The sequence below is a fragment of the Phallusia mammillata genome, chromosome 2 (genome assembly GCF_965637545.1).
Source record: "Phallusia mammillata chromosome 2, kaPhaMamm4.hap1.1, whole genome shotgun sequence".
Lineage (NCBI taxonomy): Eukaryota > Metazoa > Chordata > Ascidiacea > Phlebobranchia > Ascidiidae > Phallusia > Phallusia mammillata.
Genome location: NC_137253.1, coordinates 1,723,729 through 1,738,834, shown reverse-complemented (window position 1 = coordinate 1,738,834; position 15,106 = coordinate 1,723,729). Strand labels below are relative to the sequence as shown.

Sequence of the window (15,106 nt, the reverse complement as noted above, 5' to 3'; positions counted from 1 at the left end):
GCATAGTGTTGCACGAATAACAAATCATAACCCACATTTGGTAATCAGCATCAACATTTTTCAGTTTTTAAACAATTTTGAAAGAACATACACAAATAATTATGTCTGTCTCGTTTACGTATCTGGTGTAATTTCCATAACCTCTGTTGTTTTAATGTCTTTCGAACAGACGAAATGGTATACTTAATAAATGCGAGATGTACGCGTGTCCATGTGAGGTTTTTTATCGTAGCATGTTTTAGGTTTTAGATGTGTAGCACGTAATTCATACCTATATGTTTTTAATTTTTCGATATCGTTAGTATGTGTCAAAATTTACCCCTCTAGCAAAATTTTGTTCAGGCGAAATCACAAGAGCACATGAAACCATAGTATACTAACATGGTAGTCCAGCTATTGTTACCGTCACGCTTGATTAACTCTGCACGCTTGTCGGATGCTTGCATTGAGTTGGGTGCCTTAAGAGCAGGAAAATGACAAAACTGTGCGTGTGTGGTCGGTTGTATGCATCTACCATGTGTAATATTACTACGTTTGGTTGGAATTATGCTGTTGGAGGGAATTTACTGAGTTTTTTTGCCTTTTAGTCCTTCTTTAACCGCGTTGAAGTGATTTTAGCGTGGTTTTACCTAACATATTCAAGGGTGAATAAAGCTTGTTACGGATCAAACTAAAGTCTGGTGAAAATGGAACTTTTCCAAACTGACTGCATTTTTAATAAACTGATGTTTAACGACTTTGACCCCGACCAGGAACTCGATCCGGACAGACGGAAAGTCAAGCTTAAACGAAGACCATATTTTTTCCAAAGTTACTCATTTTAAACTGTCAACAAGAGGTAGATTTTTCCTAAAAGAACTGATTAGATGAGAAACCATGCAAAAGAGTGATGTGAAGCAAAAAGTTTATTTGAAAAAAAATCAAGGTACAAAAACAATTTCTAGACATCATAAACAACTAATAAAGTGGTGCAGAAAAACAGTCAAATACTGTGATAAGTAACATGGAGTTTAAAGTATTTGGAAGGTGATGTTTTTTTCAAGGCAAAAAACAATTTTGCAAAAGTAAGTAAAATTGTTAGCAAGTTGTCCACCATGCAATCGCAGGGCCAGCTGGTTTCTTTTATGGAGCAAGGGCCTGGAAGTCTCACTTATCCTTCATTAGAGTTACTTCAACTTTCTCAAAGTGTGTACCTGAAATGAGAGAAAGTTTTTTAGCCAACCAACAAGCTAGACTTTTTTTGTGTATTGCAAAAGTTTTCTATGATCCTCATTATGAAAGTTTCCAAAATAGGACATGTGATATTCTGAAAGTTGATATGATAAAGAGAAAGTACCCAATAGGTTTTAATATTCGTGGATTTATTTATTCATGTTTTGTCGTTCACGTTTGCCAAAAAGCTCTTTTCTAAAATGTTCCAAAGGTCTAAAAGAGGAGCTCTGAAAAATAAATCAAAATGACTGTCAAAAGTGCCTGTACTTTCTGCACAAATGTGCTTCTTTTTTCAAATTACAAAATATGAAACTACTTTATGTTAGCTTTTTAATAATAATGTTATAGCTAACAGTAGGCTACTATGAAAATCGTATCCGAGTGCAGTATAAAGCCAAGTGATTTACTAATTATAGGATTTTGAAAACAGAAGCTGTAGAAGTAAACAGTGCACACTGTTTCGACCTATAAGGTCTCATCAGTGCAGCTGATTAAAAGACATATGCCATATTGGTTAGTGTAGCCATCTGATGGCCCTCCAGTTTGTTGGAAGTAACAGGCAGAACATTAATTCCTCACCAAATCTGTTCAATACCACAAATGGGTATAAACCACAGAAAAAAAACTGATTTTTAATGCCTAAGCAACTGCTGGGGAACCAAAGTGATGACAATATGATTAATAAGCCAATAGATAGATGATAAGTAAGCTGCAAATACTGCTCACTGTTTTGACTTGTAAGGTCTCATCAGCGCACATGATGATAAACATAGGACATGTTGGCTAGTGTAGTAACATGCTGAAAAACCTTGCCTCGCCAATTCGGTTCATTGCCGCAATTTTAAAGCAATTCTTACAAAAAAGATGCCTGTCTATAAGTTTTTAAAAATATACTTTAAAGAGTTCATACAATTGAAAGCTAAAAACGTTTTAATAGCTCTACATACATTAAACAATAAACCCAATAACTAAAAAACTTTAAAACAGACACAGATTTGTCGCCAGCGGCTTTTCAAAACTAGCTGTTTACCATGTACCTCATACAAAACTTCAGGCGACGTGCAGTGTTATTCATGCGTAACCGAAATGCGCAGGATAATAAAAGAAACGAGAGGAAAAGAGGAGCTGGACTACCATGTTAGTATACTATGATGAAACAGTGCGAATTATTTTACCAACAAACATCTGAAAGCACCTAAAGGGGATTTTCAGTTTCTCACATATTTCGACCAAGTCGTATTTATTTAAGTTTCGTGTGCTACCTTCTATCAGATCTTCTTGAGTTTTAGGGCTTTTTACACGGCTTTGGAATTATTAAAACTAATATCACAAGTGTCCCATATGTAATTGTGCTAATGTAGGTACCGGTCGTCCGAAATTTACTGGATATGTTCGGAATTTGGGCGTAAAACTTACCGGTATGCCCGCGTCCAGTTTTATTCAAAAAACAACACTCTAAATGTCTGGATTTTATACACACATAAAACCAACTGTTTAGATTTTTTCCTATATCAGTAAATATTTTTGTTTCATATGGTTTTATTGTTTGATGTACAGGTAAAAGTAATGTTCTGAATATTTTCGGATATTAGAGTTTTTTGATATGTGTTGAATGCTAACAAAGATCTGTTAAAAATGACTGGATCACCTAAAGAATATGTGTGGTTTTGTTCAATTTGAAAACTATTTTTATTTTTGTAATTTAAAACTGGGGATGTAGCAAGTTAACAACATGCCATAAAAATCTGCACAAGATTCTTGTTTTCACCAACGGTATTTCTTAATATTTGCTGGATTTAAATCGAAGCCGGAGTTTAGTTTATGTTATATCAGATCTACAGAAGCCAGATCCTGAGCTCATTTTGATTTCATTATTACTTTGTTAAAACAACAATTGTTTGTTACATTGTAATATTATTGGGAGTCCGAGTCAAATTATGCACCTTTTTTTCAGCAAAATCTATATAAAACACAAATAGTGCAACCCATTCTTACACGATAGAGTCTCATGGCTGCCATTTTATGTCCAAATTAATACAGCAGGTATAGGGAAAAACACATAAATTGTCTTATTTTTAAAAACTGGTGGGCTTTAACACGAATTTGAAAGGCAAAATAAATAAAAAAACTTTTGAATTCCATCATTTGAGCGTGATAATGCGCTGAATGCACACATATTTAAAGTTTACATAAAAAATATGCGGCCAAATTTACATGAAAAAAAGGCAATTTTGCTTTTTTTATTACGCTGAAATGTTGAACCCAAAAATTCAATTTAGCTAATCAAATTCACGTTTCTGCTCTTTAGTTTGTAATAATTAGACAATTTATACATGTGTTATTTTCCTATACCTGTCGTATCATGTTGGACACAAAATGTTCTTGTTTTTACCTTAGCTGTTTGTAATATAACTTAAATGCGTAAACTCTTTTAGTTTCACCAACTGTTGACTTCTACATTGTAAAGCGGCAGATCTGGGATACCAGGCCTGGATCTGCCAAGTGGATTATTTTGCATTAAATGAAGCGGAATTTTGAAGGAAGTTTCATTCCACATAATGATGATCAAAACCAGGTTAATTGTGCATTAAATGATTTTTTAATAGTGGCTGTTCTTCGGTTAAATTGAATTCGAAAGTTGCTGTTTAGTGTTTTTTAGCTTCGTTAACATACAACATTGTTCCAGAATCCCAAACTGTTTAAATCAAGTCAAGTAAAAATAATAATCCATGTTTAAATTTGCCTCTGTCCTCAGAATACTTCAACAAGTGGACAACACTTGGCGTCCACCAGCGATACTAACCAACCTTTCCAACTACAGCAGCCAGAAACTCGATTCAACTTCCACAAACCTCAAAACCCAAACATCTTTTATTATCCACACCAAGCTGTTCCTCCACCCCAACAAACAGGTGCAAGGAATCAGTTTGATACTACAGCTGTGAGAAGAAATATTTCACATTCTCAGCAGTTTCAACATCAGGCGTCATGGAACACTCATCCCACCTACTCCTATGCAAACCAGCAACACTATGTTGCAGTGCATCCAGCTAATATTGGACAACAAGGTACTGGTGCAAGTTATTATCCTCCAAATATCCCTGCACTTGGGTGGAACCAGCCCCATGCAACTCATTTTTTTGTCATACTGGTATTTTTAAAATAATCCAAATAAATAAACATGTATGGAATATAATAGCTAAGTTACAAAAAAAACCATTACGTTGTGCTAAAATAATGTTTTCATTTGTTTTGTTTTTAGTCTTAAGAACCTTCTGTTTAGTAATCGGTACTCTGTATCAATGGCATCAAACGATTTCAGTGGTATCGATACTCGTACTCGGTGTCAAAATATTTTGTCTCTGTTTTCGATACCAACATGAGAGTACCGAAGGCCAATTTACATCATAAGAATATGGGCAACTTTATGCCAATATTTGCTTCGGACAGCACAAAATTGGAAAAAAGTTCCACCAGTTTACGTATATCTTTTTTCTATCGCATGGAGATTTCATTTTTCGACATGTGTGTGTACACGCCTTTACCCTGAAAATGGCAGATAAATTAGCTTGTAATATATAATTAAGTAAAAATACTTAAGTACTCGGTAATCATACTTGGTGCTCGGTATCGAAGGTATATACATGTGGTACTCATATTCGGTATCGGTACTCGCTTCAAAACCTGGTATCGTCCCATCACTAGTAAATAGACACAATAAGAACCCAAAATAACTAGATGTCTAATTTTTTTCTGACATGTTAAAGAAGATCTGAAAAAAGCCATTGGGTTTAGTTTGTAAATAATGTATGTAGTTTCATTCTTACTTTTTTGTACAGTTGCCTTCAACCAAGCCTCCAACTTTTCAATAGAACCAAGTTATAATACCCAACCACTGGTTCCAGACAGCTTATTGACTATGCAGCAAACAATTTCACTCAATTATGCAAATAACATGGGCCAGATAATGAACCCTGGATTTCCTACAATGCAGGTTGGTGTTCATAGCAATACACAAACACAGTATAACTGCAGGGGGCAACATTAAGAAATTCGAATGCAATTGGGAAATTAACAGTGACATTTATTTATATATGTGTAATGGGTAAAGCGTGGACCACTGTGCCTAGTGTATGTTTGCAATGTGAAAGGTGTGTTTTACGACTGTTCTCATGTCAACAAATCCTATTGCTCTTCCTCTCACAGGAACAGAGAGGGCTCTTGAAAGCACTTCCTCCTGGCTTTCCTCCCCATGATGCAAGCAGTCCCAGTAAACCTGGTGAAGATGCAGGCACTTCGAGTTTGTTACCAGTGAAATAAACCTTTTATTGAGCGCTGCTAGCTGCTTTCAAACCGTATCATTGCATTATTAAAACTCACAAATATGAAACATTTACAAAGCATGAAAAAAATCTATTTTACATGCCTGGAATCATGTAAACTCCTTAATAGTCTAAACCTTATTTTCGTTTTTGCTGAGCTAAATAACCAACATTATCATTATCCACACAGAGACATCGGGAACAACAGTTGAGCCTTACATCAGTGGTGTTTTCCACAATCCTACCTTTAACATTGCTGGACGTGACACAAGTAAGTTTTTATGTATTTGCCAGTTGAACAAAAAGGAAAATGTAAGATATATGCCTGGTAACAACACGGTATTCATCAAGTGTATTCTAGTTTGCCAGTTTTGTTTTAAGATTTATCAGTTCTGCCTTGATACTGTGCTACTTGTTACAAACTTCAATTTATTGGCAGAAAGACACTGATATACTTTAAGATTGTCACGACAGTCACAAAAGACTTAATTTGTTTCGCCAAATAAAGAACTAAAACAACATAGTCAACATGTTTTAAGATTTCATCAATTTGTGTGACTTATTATGGGTCCCCTTCCCTGAAGGGGACACATATTGATTTTACTCAAAAAATTTTTTTTTTCTTCTCCCCAAAGTTTGTCCGACTCGTTTTTCCATCAGATTTGCATGAAATTTACACAGATGGTATATGTAGTTATGTAGATGTGCATCCCACTTTGTTTTTGTTGATAACCGCAGTATTTACCCCGCTAGCCCCCTAAAATGGTTATTATGGGTCCCCTTCCCTGTGAAGGGGACACATATTGATTTTACTCAAAATGTTTGTTTGTTTTTTTCTTATTTTTTCTTCTACCCAAAGTTTGTCTGACTCGTTTTTCTATCAAATCCTTGATGGATTTGGATGAAATTTACACATATGGTAGATGTAGTTATGTAAATGTGCATCCCACTTTGTTTTTGTTGATAACCCCAGTATTTACCCCGCTAGCCCCCTAAAATGGGTATTTTTTACCCGAAGTTTGTCCGACTTGTTTTTCCATCAAATGTTTAATGAATTTGGCTGAAATTTACACAGATGGTAGATGTAGTTATGTAGATGTGCATCCCACTTTGTTTTTGTTGATAACCCCAGCATTTACCCGCTAGCCCCCTAAAATAGGTATTTTCCCCCGAAGTTTGTCCGACTCGTTTTCCTATCAAATTTTTGATGGATCGGCTGAAATTTACACAGATGGTAGATGTAGTTGTGTAGATGTGCATCCCACTTTGTTTTTGTTGATAATTCCAGTATTTACCCCGCTATTCCCCTAAAATGGGTATTTTTTACCCGAAGTTTGTCCGACTTGTTTTTCCATCGAATTTGGCTGAAATTTACACAGATGGTAGATGTAGTTATGTAGATGTGCATCCCACTTTGTTTTTGTTGATAACCCCAGTATTTACCCGCTAGCCCCCTAAAATAGGTATTTTCCTCCGAAGTTTGTCCGACTCGTTTTCCTATCAAATTTTTGATGAATTTGGCTGAAATTTACACAGATGGTAGATGTAGTTGTGTAGATGCGCATCCTACTTTGTTTGTTCGTAAAAATATAAGTATTTACCCTGCTAGCCCCCTAAAAGGGGTGAGTTTGTAAACAATGTCAGAATTGGCTAAAATTTAGATAGCTTGTAAAGTATGCCAATTATCGTTATTGCGCCATTTCAGTTCGGGGGTTGTTAACAGCCCTTTGACGTCGGAAACATTAACGGTTGTTGCTTAAACACCTCTAGTGGTTGAAATTTTAAACATTGGCAGATTGGACTGAAATATTGCAGTACTATTGATTGAGTCATTGTGGTTTCCTACTTTTAAGTTTGTGTGTGTGGAACCTCAATTAGTTATCCTACTAGCCCCTTAAAATGAGTTTTTTAATTTAAATAGTTTTTACTCCATATAGCATATTTAGATATGCACAATACCAATCACTGTGTTTGTCTTCACATACCAAACTTACTCATATATTGAATTGCATTATTTTCTACTTTGCATGTGTGGGGACCCATGAGTTTTTGCCTGCAGAAACAACCAAGGTTATAAAAGACGATGGCTAATATGGGACCCAATACAAAATAAGCATAGGAAAAATATTTATGTTTTAAAATAGAGCATACTGTATGTGCAAGGGCAATATGTGCTAAGCCACCCTTCTAGTTTTCTTCCGAAGTTTGTCAAACTCGTTTTTCCATCAAATCCTTGATGGATTTGGATGAAATTTACACAGATGGTAGATGTAGTTATGTAGATGTGCTTCCCACTTTGTTTTTGTTGATAACCCCAGTATTTACCCCAATAGCCCCCTAAAATGGGTGAGTTTTTAAACAGTGTCAGAATTGGCTGAAATTTGGATTTCTTGTAGAGTATGCCATTTATAGGTGTTGATTGGTGTGTTCAACCATGTAGCCCCATCATTTACCCCACAAGCCCCTAAAGCAGGGGTGTCCAACTCAAACACACTGCCGTGCCAATTTTGGTTTCAAAACATACTCGCGTGCCACCTTTGGTACTTTTTCCAAACCATGTATTAAACGTCTTAACGGCACGGGCTCAATCTGAATATTTGGCCAATATGTAGAACCCTATTAAATAGTTAGAAAAAAAATGTCGTCAAGTGGGGGTAGGCTAAACTTGTTTATTATACTCCAGAAATATTTTGTTTTGTTTATGCGACACAAGATACAAATAGTTTGCAAGGGGCACTGTAGTCCTACTTTGTGTAACGTCAAAAACTTATACGTCGGTTGTAAAATGTATTTCCAACTAAACACAAATGCGTTTGTAGTCACGTAATTATAATTGAACAGACATCGGTTGAAACGCAACATAAATGGCACGTTCACTAACGTTTTAGTATTATGTGCGCAATATCTTTCTGAAATAAAAATAATTATATTTTGTTGTTAATAAATTCCATGGGCCAACATTAAACACTGCAAGGGGCTTATAGCCGCTTTTAAATTGTGTTATGTAGGTTTGCATCAACGATTCCTAAGCCGTGTTTAATGTCCGTTTGTAAGGCACTGCAAACGCACAATATTGATTCAAGAAGACCTATGTTTAGGCGTCAACAATACACGGTCAGCTATATTTGAAACTTTAATTAGTTTTACTTTTATCAATGACTGATTCGGCAAATCGTCCTTTCTGCTTATGCATACGTTATTAGACGCACAGCAAACCTCCCAACCACACAAAGAAATGTGTCAAGTGACTATTTACAATATCAGTGACAGAAACTACAGGCTAAAACACAGAAAGGGTATTGGTATATAGTCGCATACGGCTGACATATCGTATGGGTACATGTATACTGCACATGGTATAGATATTGACGCTGTTGATCAAAAGTCGCACCCCTGGCATTTTTTGAAACTCTACGCCTGTGGCAAGGAGGCTTTAAATTTTGTCAAAAAACGAACAATTCAATTAGTGGGTTGTGTTACTTTACCACTGGTAATCTTTACAGAAGTTAGAATAAAGGCCAAGAAAAATCAATAGAAACAAATTTAATTGTGTATAAATACTAATGTTTACCTCTGAATGCGCAAAAGCTCGCGTGCCATTTTCAAATGCTCTGCGTGCCACTTTTGGCACGCATGCCACGTGTTGGACACCCCTGCCCTAAAGTGTAAAACTAATTTGTATGTTACTGAGCACCACAAACGAAAGATTTCTGTTGCTCAATATTGTTACAAGGGCAAGCAGTTGGATGTTACTCTTTTATGACTTTGTGGATTGCTTGGTGAACATTAGTTAGGGGGTTGTTAACAGCCCTATGACATCAGAAACATTAACAGTTGTTGCTCAAAACACCTCTAGTGGTCAAAATTTTAAACATTGGCGGATTGGGCTGAAATTTTGCAGTATTATTAATTACGTCATTGAGGTTTCATGTTTTTTTAGTTTGTGTGTATGACCCCATTAGTTACCCCACTAGTCCCCTAAAATGGGTCAGTTTTTTTGAACAGTGTCGGGATTGGATAAAATTTGGGTAGTATGTGGGCTATGCTATTTGCAGGTTTCAGTTGATGTATTTACCTTTAGCCCCAACATTTACTCAACTAGCCCCCTTAAATAAATGAACTTTTAAAAAACACTCTAATTTTATGAAATTTGCAAAGTTTATTAAACATACTCAAATGTTATGTTTTTACATAGTATTATTATTTAAGCCCAGTGCCGATCACTGCGTTTTACCTTACAACACCAAACTTTCACATGGTTATCTCTTGAAATGCATTATCTACAACTTTGCATGTGTGGGACCCATGAGTTTCTGCTTGCAGAAACAACTAAGGTTATAAAAGATAGTGGATGGTATGGGACCCAATATAAAATAAGCATAGGAAATATATCAATGTTTTAAAATAGGTTATGGTGTATATGCAAGGGCAATATGTGCTAAGCCACCCTTCTAGTTCAAAATGTCGTAGGTTTAAACATATCAAACTTTTATCGCAATACATCATCAGTATTATGGGTCCCCTTCCCTGAAGGGGACAAATATTGATTTTACTTGAATTGTTTGTTTGTTTTTTCTTTTTTTTTTTCTTCCTTTTTTTTCTTCCCAAAGTTTGTCCGACTCGTTTTTCCATCAAATGTTTGATGGATTTGGCTGAAATTTACACAGATGGTAGATATATTCATGTAGATGTGCATCCCACTTTGATTTTGTTTATAACCCCAGTATTTACCTCACTAGCCCCCTAAAATGGGTGAGTTTTTAAACATTGTCAGAATTGGCTAAAATTTGGATTTCTTGTTTAGTATGTCATTTGTAGGTGTTGATTGTTGTGTTTAAGCCTGTAGTCCTAACATTTACCCCACAAGCCCCTAAAGTGTAAAACGTATTTGTATGTTACTGGGCACCACAAACGAAAGATTTCTTTGGAGCAATAGTGTTACAAGGGCAACCAGTTGTATGTTGCTCATTGGTGGGTTGCTTGGTGGTCGTTTTTGTGCCATGGCAGTTGGGGGCTTGTTAACAGCCCTATGACGTCAGAAACATTATCGATTGTTGCTAAAAACACCTCTAGTAGTCGAAATTTTAAACATTGGTGGATTGGGCTGAAATTTTGCAGTACTACTGATTGAGTCATTGTGGTTTTTATATATTTTTGAGTTTGTGTGTCGAACCCAATTAGTTGCTCTACTAGCCCCCTAAAATGGGTCAGTTTTTCAAAACGTTAAATAGGACATACTTCAAACCATATTTGGGGTGAATCTAATTTTATAGTTTGTATTCTACATAGTATTATAATTTAAGCCCAGTGCCAATCACTTTGTTTTACTTTACAACACCCAACTTTCTCATGGTTATCTCTTGAATTGCATTATTGTCAACTTTGCATGTGTGGGGACCCATGAGTTTTTGCCTGCAGAAACCACTAAAGTTACAAAAGACGATGGCTAATATAAGACCCAATACAAAATAAGTATAGGAAATATATTTATGTTTCAAAATAGGTAAAAGTTTATATGCAAGGGCAATATGTGCTAAGCCACCCTTCTAGTTTAACTTGAAGTTGTATATATCCATTTTCACCCCTTTACCTCCAAATGTGTGTTTGTTTGTTCACATGTTAATGAGGTCAGACATACAAGACTTAACCTGCTGAAATTTTAAACAGCTGTGGATAGGGTGCTCCTTGGCTGTTAAAAATTTCAGTGCAATCGGCTTAGTAATTACACTTACAGCCCTAAATATGTTATTATGTGCTCTCTTTTGTCAAATTTGTGCTCGCTCAGTGCACAGCTGATGCAATGGGAGTGATTGACAAGAGTGGCGCATGGTAAAAATGCCTCTGCTTCACGCATGACTGCAGTCACTTGACCATTTTCTCACTGGTTGGAATTAAGATGTTACGATGATAGTGATATTGCGCTGTAAACGTTAATGTAGTCAACTTATTCATGTTTCAAAATGCAGAGCGACAATGCAGCACAATTTGTTACACCTGTGTAACATGACTTCTCAAACTGAAAGCGTTGATAAAAACTCAGAACAGGTTTTGGACATAAAAAGCCCAGCTAAGCAATCGTATTGTTGGTATGTAGAAACTTAACAGTGCCACAGAACGCTATGTGTGGATTAAAAATCATAATTCAACAAACAAAGGGCTATTAAGGAAAAAAATTTTTAACCTTTGTTAAAAGTTTAAATAGTTTGAATATATTAAATGGTATATGTGATACATCAGTAAATATGATGTAGTATATATGACCTGGCAATACATAGAAAAACACTATTATATATATTTAATCAATGCAAATGATAAGCATAGTTATACTTGCAGAAGAGGTTTTAGGCCCCTCTGAAGTAATATGGAAACAGCTAATAAGCCTGACCTAATGTACATTGCAAAATACTTATCAAGTGTAAAAATATGGGGAAAAATATCATAGAAGTTTAATTTTTACCATAAATCAACTTCTTCCCCATCAGCCCTGAAGCGTCTATGCTGACCAGCGATCACGGCACACTCATATATAAATCACAGTTCAGGGCTGATCCCAGTTATGAATTTATGTTCATCTTAACTGATACTGGTCAATCTGGCGATCCCCTACTACGAAGCTGACATGTGCAGCATACGAGGCAGGCAACGGTGCTTGTGATTCGACTTTCGGCGGATTCTCCACAGGGCCTGTGTAGCTCAGTTGGTAGAGCGCGAGTCCCGGAAAGACTCCTGTCGTGGGTTCGAATCCCACCGCAGGCTAGATTTTTCTAGCCTATGCCTTGCCATATGGTGGTGAATGCTTGGTGACAGGCTGATTCGGTATAGCGCCTTCAATGGGCCCGGCGTACTGTGATTTATATATGAGTGTGCCGTGATCGCTGGTCAGCATAGACGCTTCAGGGCTGATCCCAGTTATGAATTTATGTTCCTGGTCAATCTGGCGATCCCCTACTACGAAGCTGACATGTGCAGCATACGAGGCAGGTAACGGTGCTTGTGATTCGACTTTCGGCGGATTCTCCACAGAGCCTGTGTAGCTCAGTTGGTAGAGCGCGAGTCCCGGAAAGACTCCTGTCGTGGGTTCGAATCCCACCGCAGGCTAGATTTTTCTAGCCTATGCCTTGCCATATGGTGGTGAATGCTTGGTGACCGGCTGATTCGGTATAGCGCCTTCAATGGGCCTGGCGTACTGTGATCTTTCTAGTTTATGTTTGGTTTTCAGAGAATATTGAGAAACCCATTATAAAACTGAAGAAGCTCCATCTTGAGATTCCTGAAACATTTGCTCCAACATCAGAAGCAGGAAGCTCAACTGGAGAAACAGGTTTATAATGTTACAATGAAAGGAATTTTGCTGTTAATGTGCTAACTACTAATGTTTGATAATGTCATTTGCATGACTTGCAAGTTTGGTTTCAGATGATTTAAGTAAACTCTTCCAATCTACGAAGTTCCTAAACAAAATCTTGTCCTTTTTTCCAAAAGCATTTCTTATGTTCTCATTTGTTACGCTTGTTATTTTTTCATGCAGATCCATTTCCATCTGTTGATGGTTCACCAGACATGAAACGTCGCAAAACAGAAACTGAAGATTCAGATTCTGAAAGTTCTGTAGATTCTGTCAAGGGAAATAAAGTCAATAAATTAGGTTGGTAGAAAACTTGTTGCTTGCAAACATTGCAAGGTGAGATCTTTATTATTTATTTCCAAACTTATTGTTTGGTTCAAATGCACTTACCCCTTTGGCAGTCAACAAATTTAACAGCTCAATAACACCACATTTCATGATACAAAATCCATGCACGTGATTTGCCTGCTTATAATAGGAAACATTTATGTTTTTCCAAAAACAATATTCATGCAACTTTAGTGCTGCAAACAGGCATAAATATAAATCATTGTTAATATTAAGAGTCATTTATAGCAGTGGTCTTCAACTTTTTTTTTAACGCGACCCCAATTTAAACGAAAACTGAATCAGCATTTTCATGTGACCCCATTTTTCCGGAAGGGAGCAGAATGTTTGAAGTAATGCTGAAACTGAAACTATTTTCATGTAAACATGCCTGCTTGATTTTCAAGAAGACTTGAAATATCAGCACTCTGTGTGTATTATTACGCTCAAATGTTAGAACCCATGAGTTTCGTTCAATTTGCCCGATCTAATTCGCATTAAAGCTCACCAGTTTGCAGAAATCAAGTTTATGTATTTTTCTTGTACCGGTTGTATTATTTTGAACACAAAATGTCAATCATAGGGTTCTATCGTGTAACAATAAGTTGAACAACTTTTATATTGACTATTGCCTCACAATGATTAGTTTGTGACACGCGATACTAACCTGTACTGCAAAATATGAGCAAAGGTTGCGAACTGGGACAAAACGTATCATGTTTTGGTAATAAATTTAAACGCCAATAAGTTAAATTTATAGCGACCCCAGGAAAAGTTTAGGCGACCCCACTTCATGACCCATAGGTTGAAGACCACTGATTAATAGTGCTAATAGAGCAATCCGATAGGCCTACTAAATAAAGTCTTGCATTATAAAACTGCTTTGCTGACCAACTTTTGATGCTTGACATTAAAGTTTGTGTATTTTATATAGTTGACACCACAGCAGAAAAATTGCGACAGCATCTGAAGACAGTAGTAGATGAAAAATGTGGTAGAGAATATGGAAGAGCAGTGGAACCAGTTGATCTTGTGCTTGTAAAATACACGGGACGGAAAGACAACGATTCTGAAAAAGAACGAGAAAAATTGGCTAGAGTGGTAGATGAAGGAAATGAACTGAAAGGTGATATCACAGTTGAAAACATTTTTGAAAGAGCAAAGATTGAAGCAGGGGACATTGAAAAAGATAAAAAATCAATTGGTGTTGTTGGTGCAGTTGGAGTGGGAAAGAGCACATTGACAAAAGTCATTATTAAAAAAATTTTGGACAAAAAAATTCTTTCCAATGCATCCCTTGTATTTTACATAGCAGTAGGCTCCATCAACTTGGAGCGAAAAACAGATTTGTTTGAATTACTTTTCGCATCCCTGATTGCAGAGGGAAATCTTTCAATACAGGAAGCAGAGAAAAAGGAGCTGATTAATTTCATCTTGCAGGATCCCAACACAGTAGTATTCATTGATGGTCTGGATGAAGCCAAAACTGAAAACTTACATTCATATCCAGATGTTTTACCATTTGAAAAGACCGAACCAATGGCAGTATTATTCAATATTCTGAATTGCAAACTACTGAAGAATGCTTACAAGCTGGTAACATCAAGAATCACTCAGTTTATTGATGCGTTTCCAGAATACAGACCAAAATTTGTTTTGGAAATTTTGGGTTTAGCACCAAGTGAACAGCAAAAACTTGCTAGGTGTTTATGTGGTGAACAGTTTGACAGAGTTTGGAAAATCCTACAAGACAACCCAGCTTTGTTGGAATGCTGTGTAGTACCTGTCAACATGCTTATGGCCCTCAACTTTCTGTTGGGAGGTGGAGGAACTTTGGGTAATATCACACTCACAGGTGTTTACATTGCAATGTTGAACAGATACATTCGTTCAAAGCATT

The 15,106-nt window shown here is 36.4% G+C and overlaps 1 protein-coding gene, 1 long non-coding RNA gene and 2 other non-coding genes across 4 annotated transcripts in view; 2 read left to right on the top strand and 2 right to left on the bottom strand.

Moving 5' to 3' along the window:
* Positions 1 to 887: 887 nt before the first annotated feature.
* Positions 888 to 2,365, bottom strand: LOC145215130 (uncharacterized). Its single transcript, XR_013857208.1, has 2 exons — positions 1,337 to 2,365; positions 888 to 1,193 (listed from the first exon to the last, which is right to left on the bottom strand). It is a non-coding gene; the product is annotated as an uncharacterized LOC145215130 (long non-coding RNA).
* Positions 2,366 to 12,216: 9,851 nt separating this feature from the next.
* Positions 12,217 to 12,290, top strand: Trnas-gga (transfer RNA serine (anticodon GGA)). Its single transcript has one exon. It is a non-coding gene; the product is annotated as a tRNA-Ser (tRNA).
* Positions 12,291 to 12,558: 268 nt separating this feature from the next.
* On the top strand, positions 12,559 to 12,632 carry Trnas-gga (transfer RNA serine (anticodon GGA)). The gene has a single exon. It is a non-coding gene; the product is annotated as a tRNA-Ser (tRNA).
* A 2,417-nt stretch (positions 12,633 to 15,049) lies between these two features.
* Positions 15,050 to 15,106, bottom strand: part of LOC145215626 (uncharacterized) — a 15,914-nt gene continuing 15,857 nt past the window's right edge. The window contains exon 10 of the mRNA XM_080084347.1: positions 15,050 to 15,054. Within this exon, the coding sequence (XP_079940473.1) occupies positions 15,050 to 15,054 (5 nt within the window). The remainder of the gene's footprint in view (positions 15,055 to 15,106) is intronic.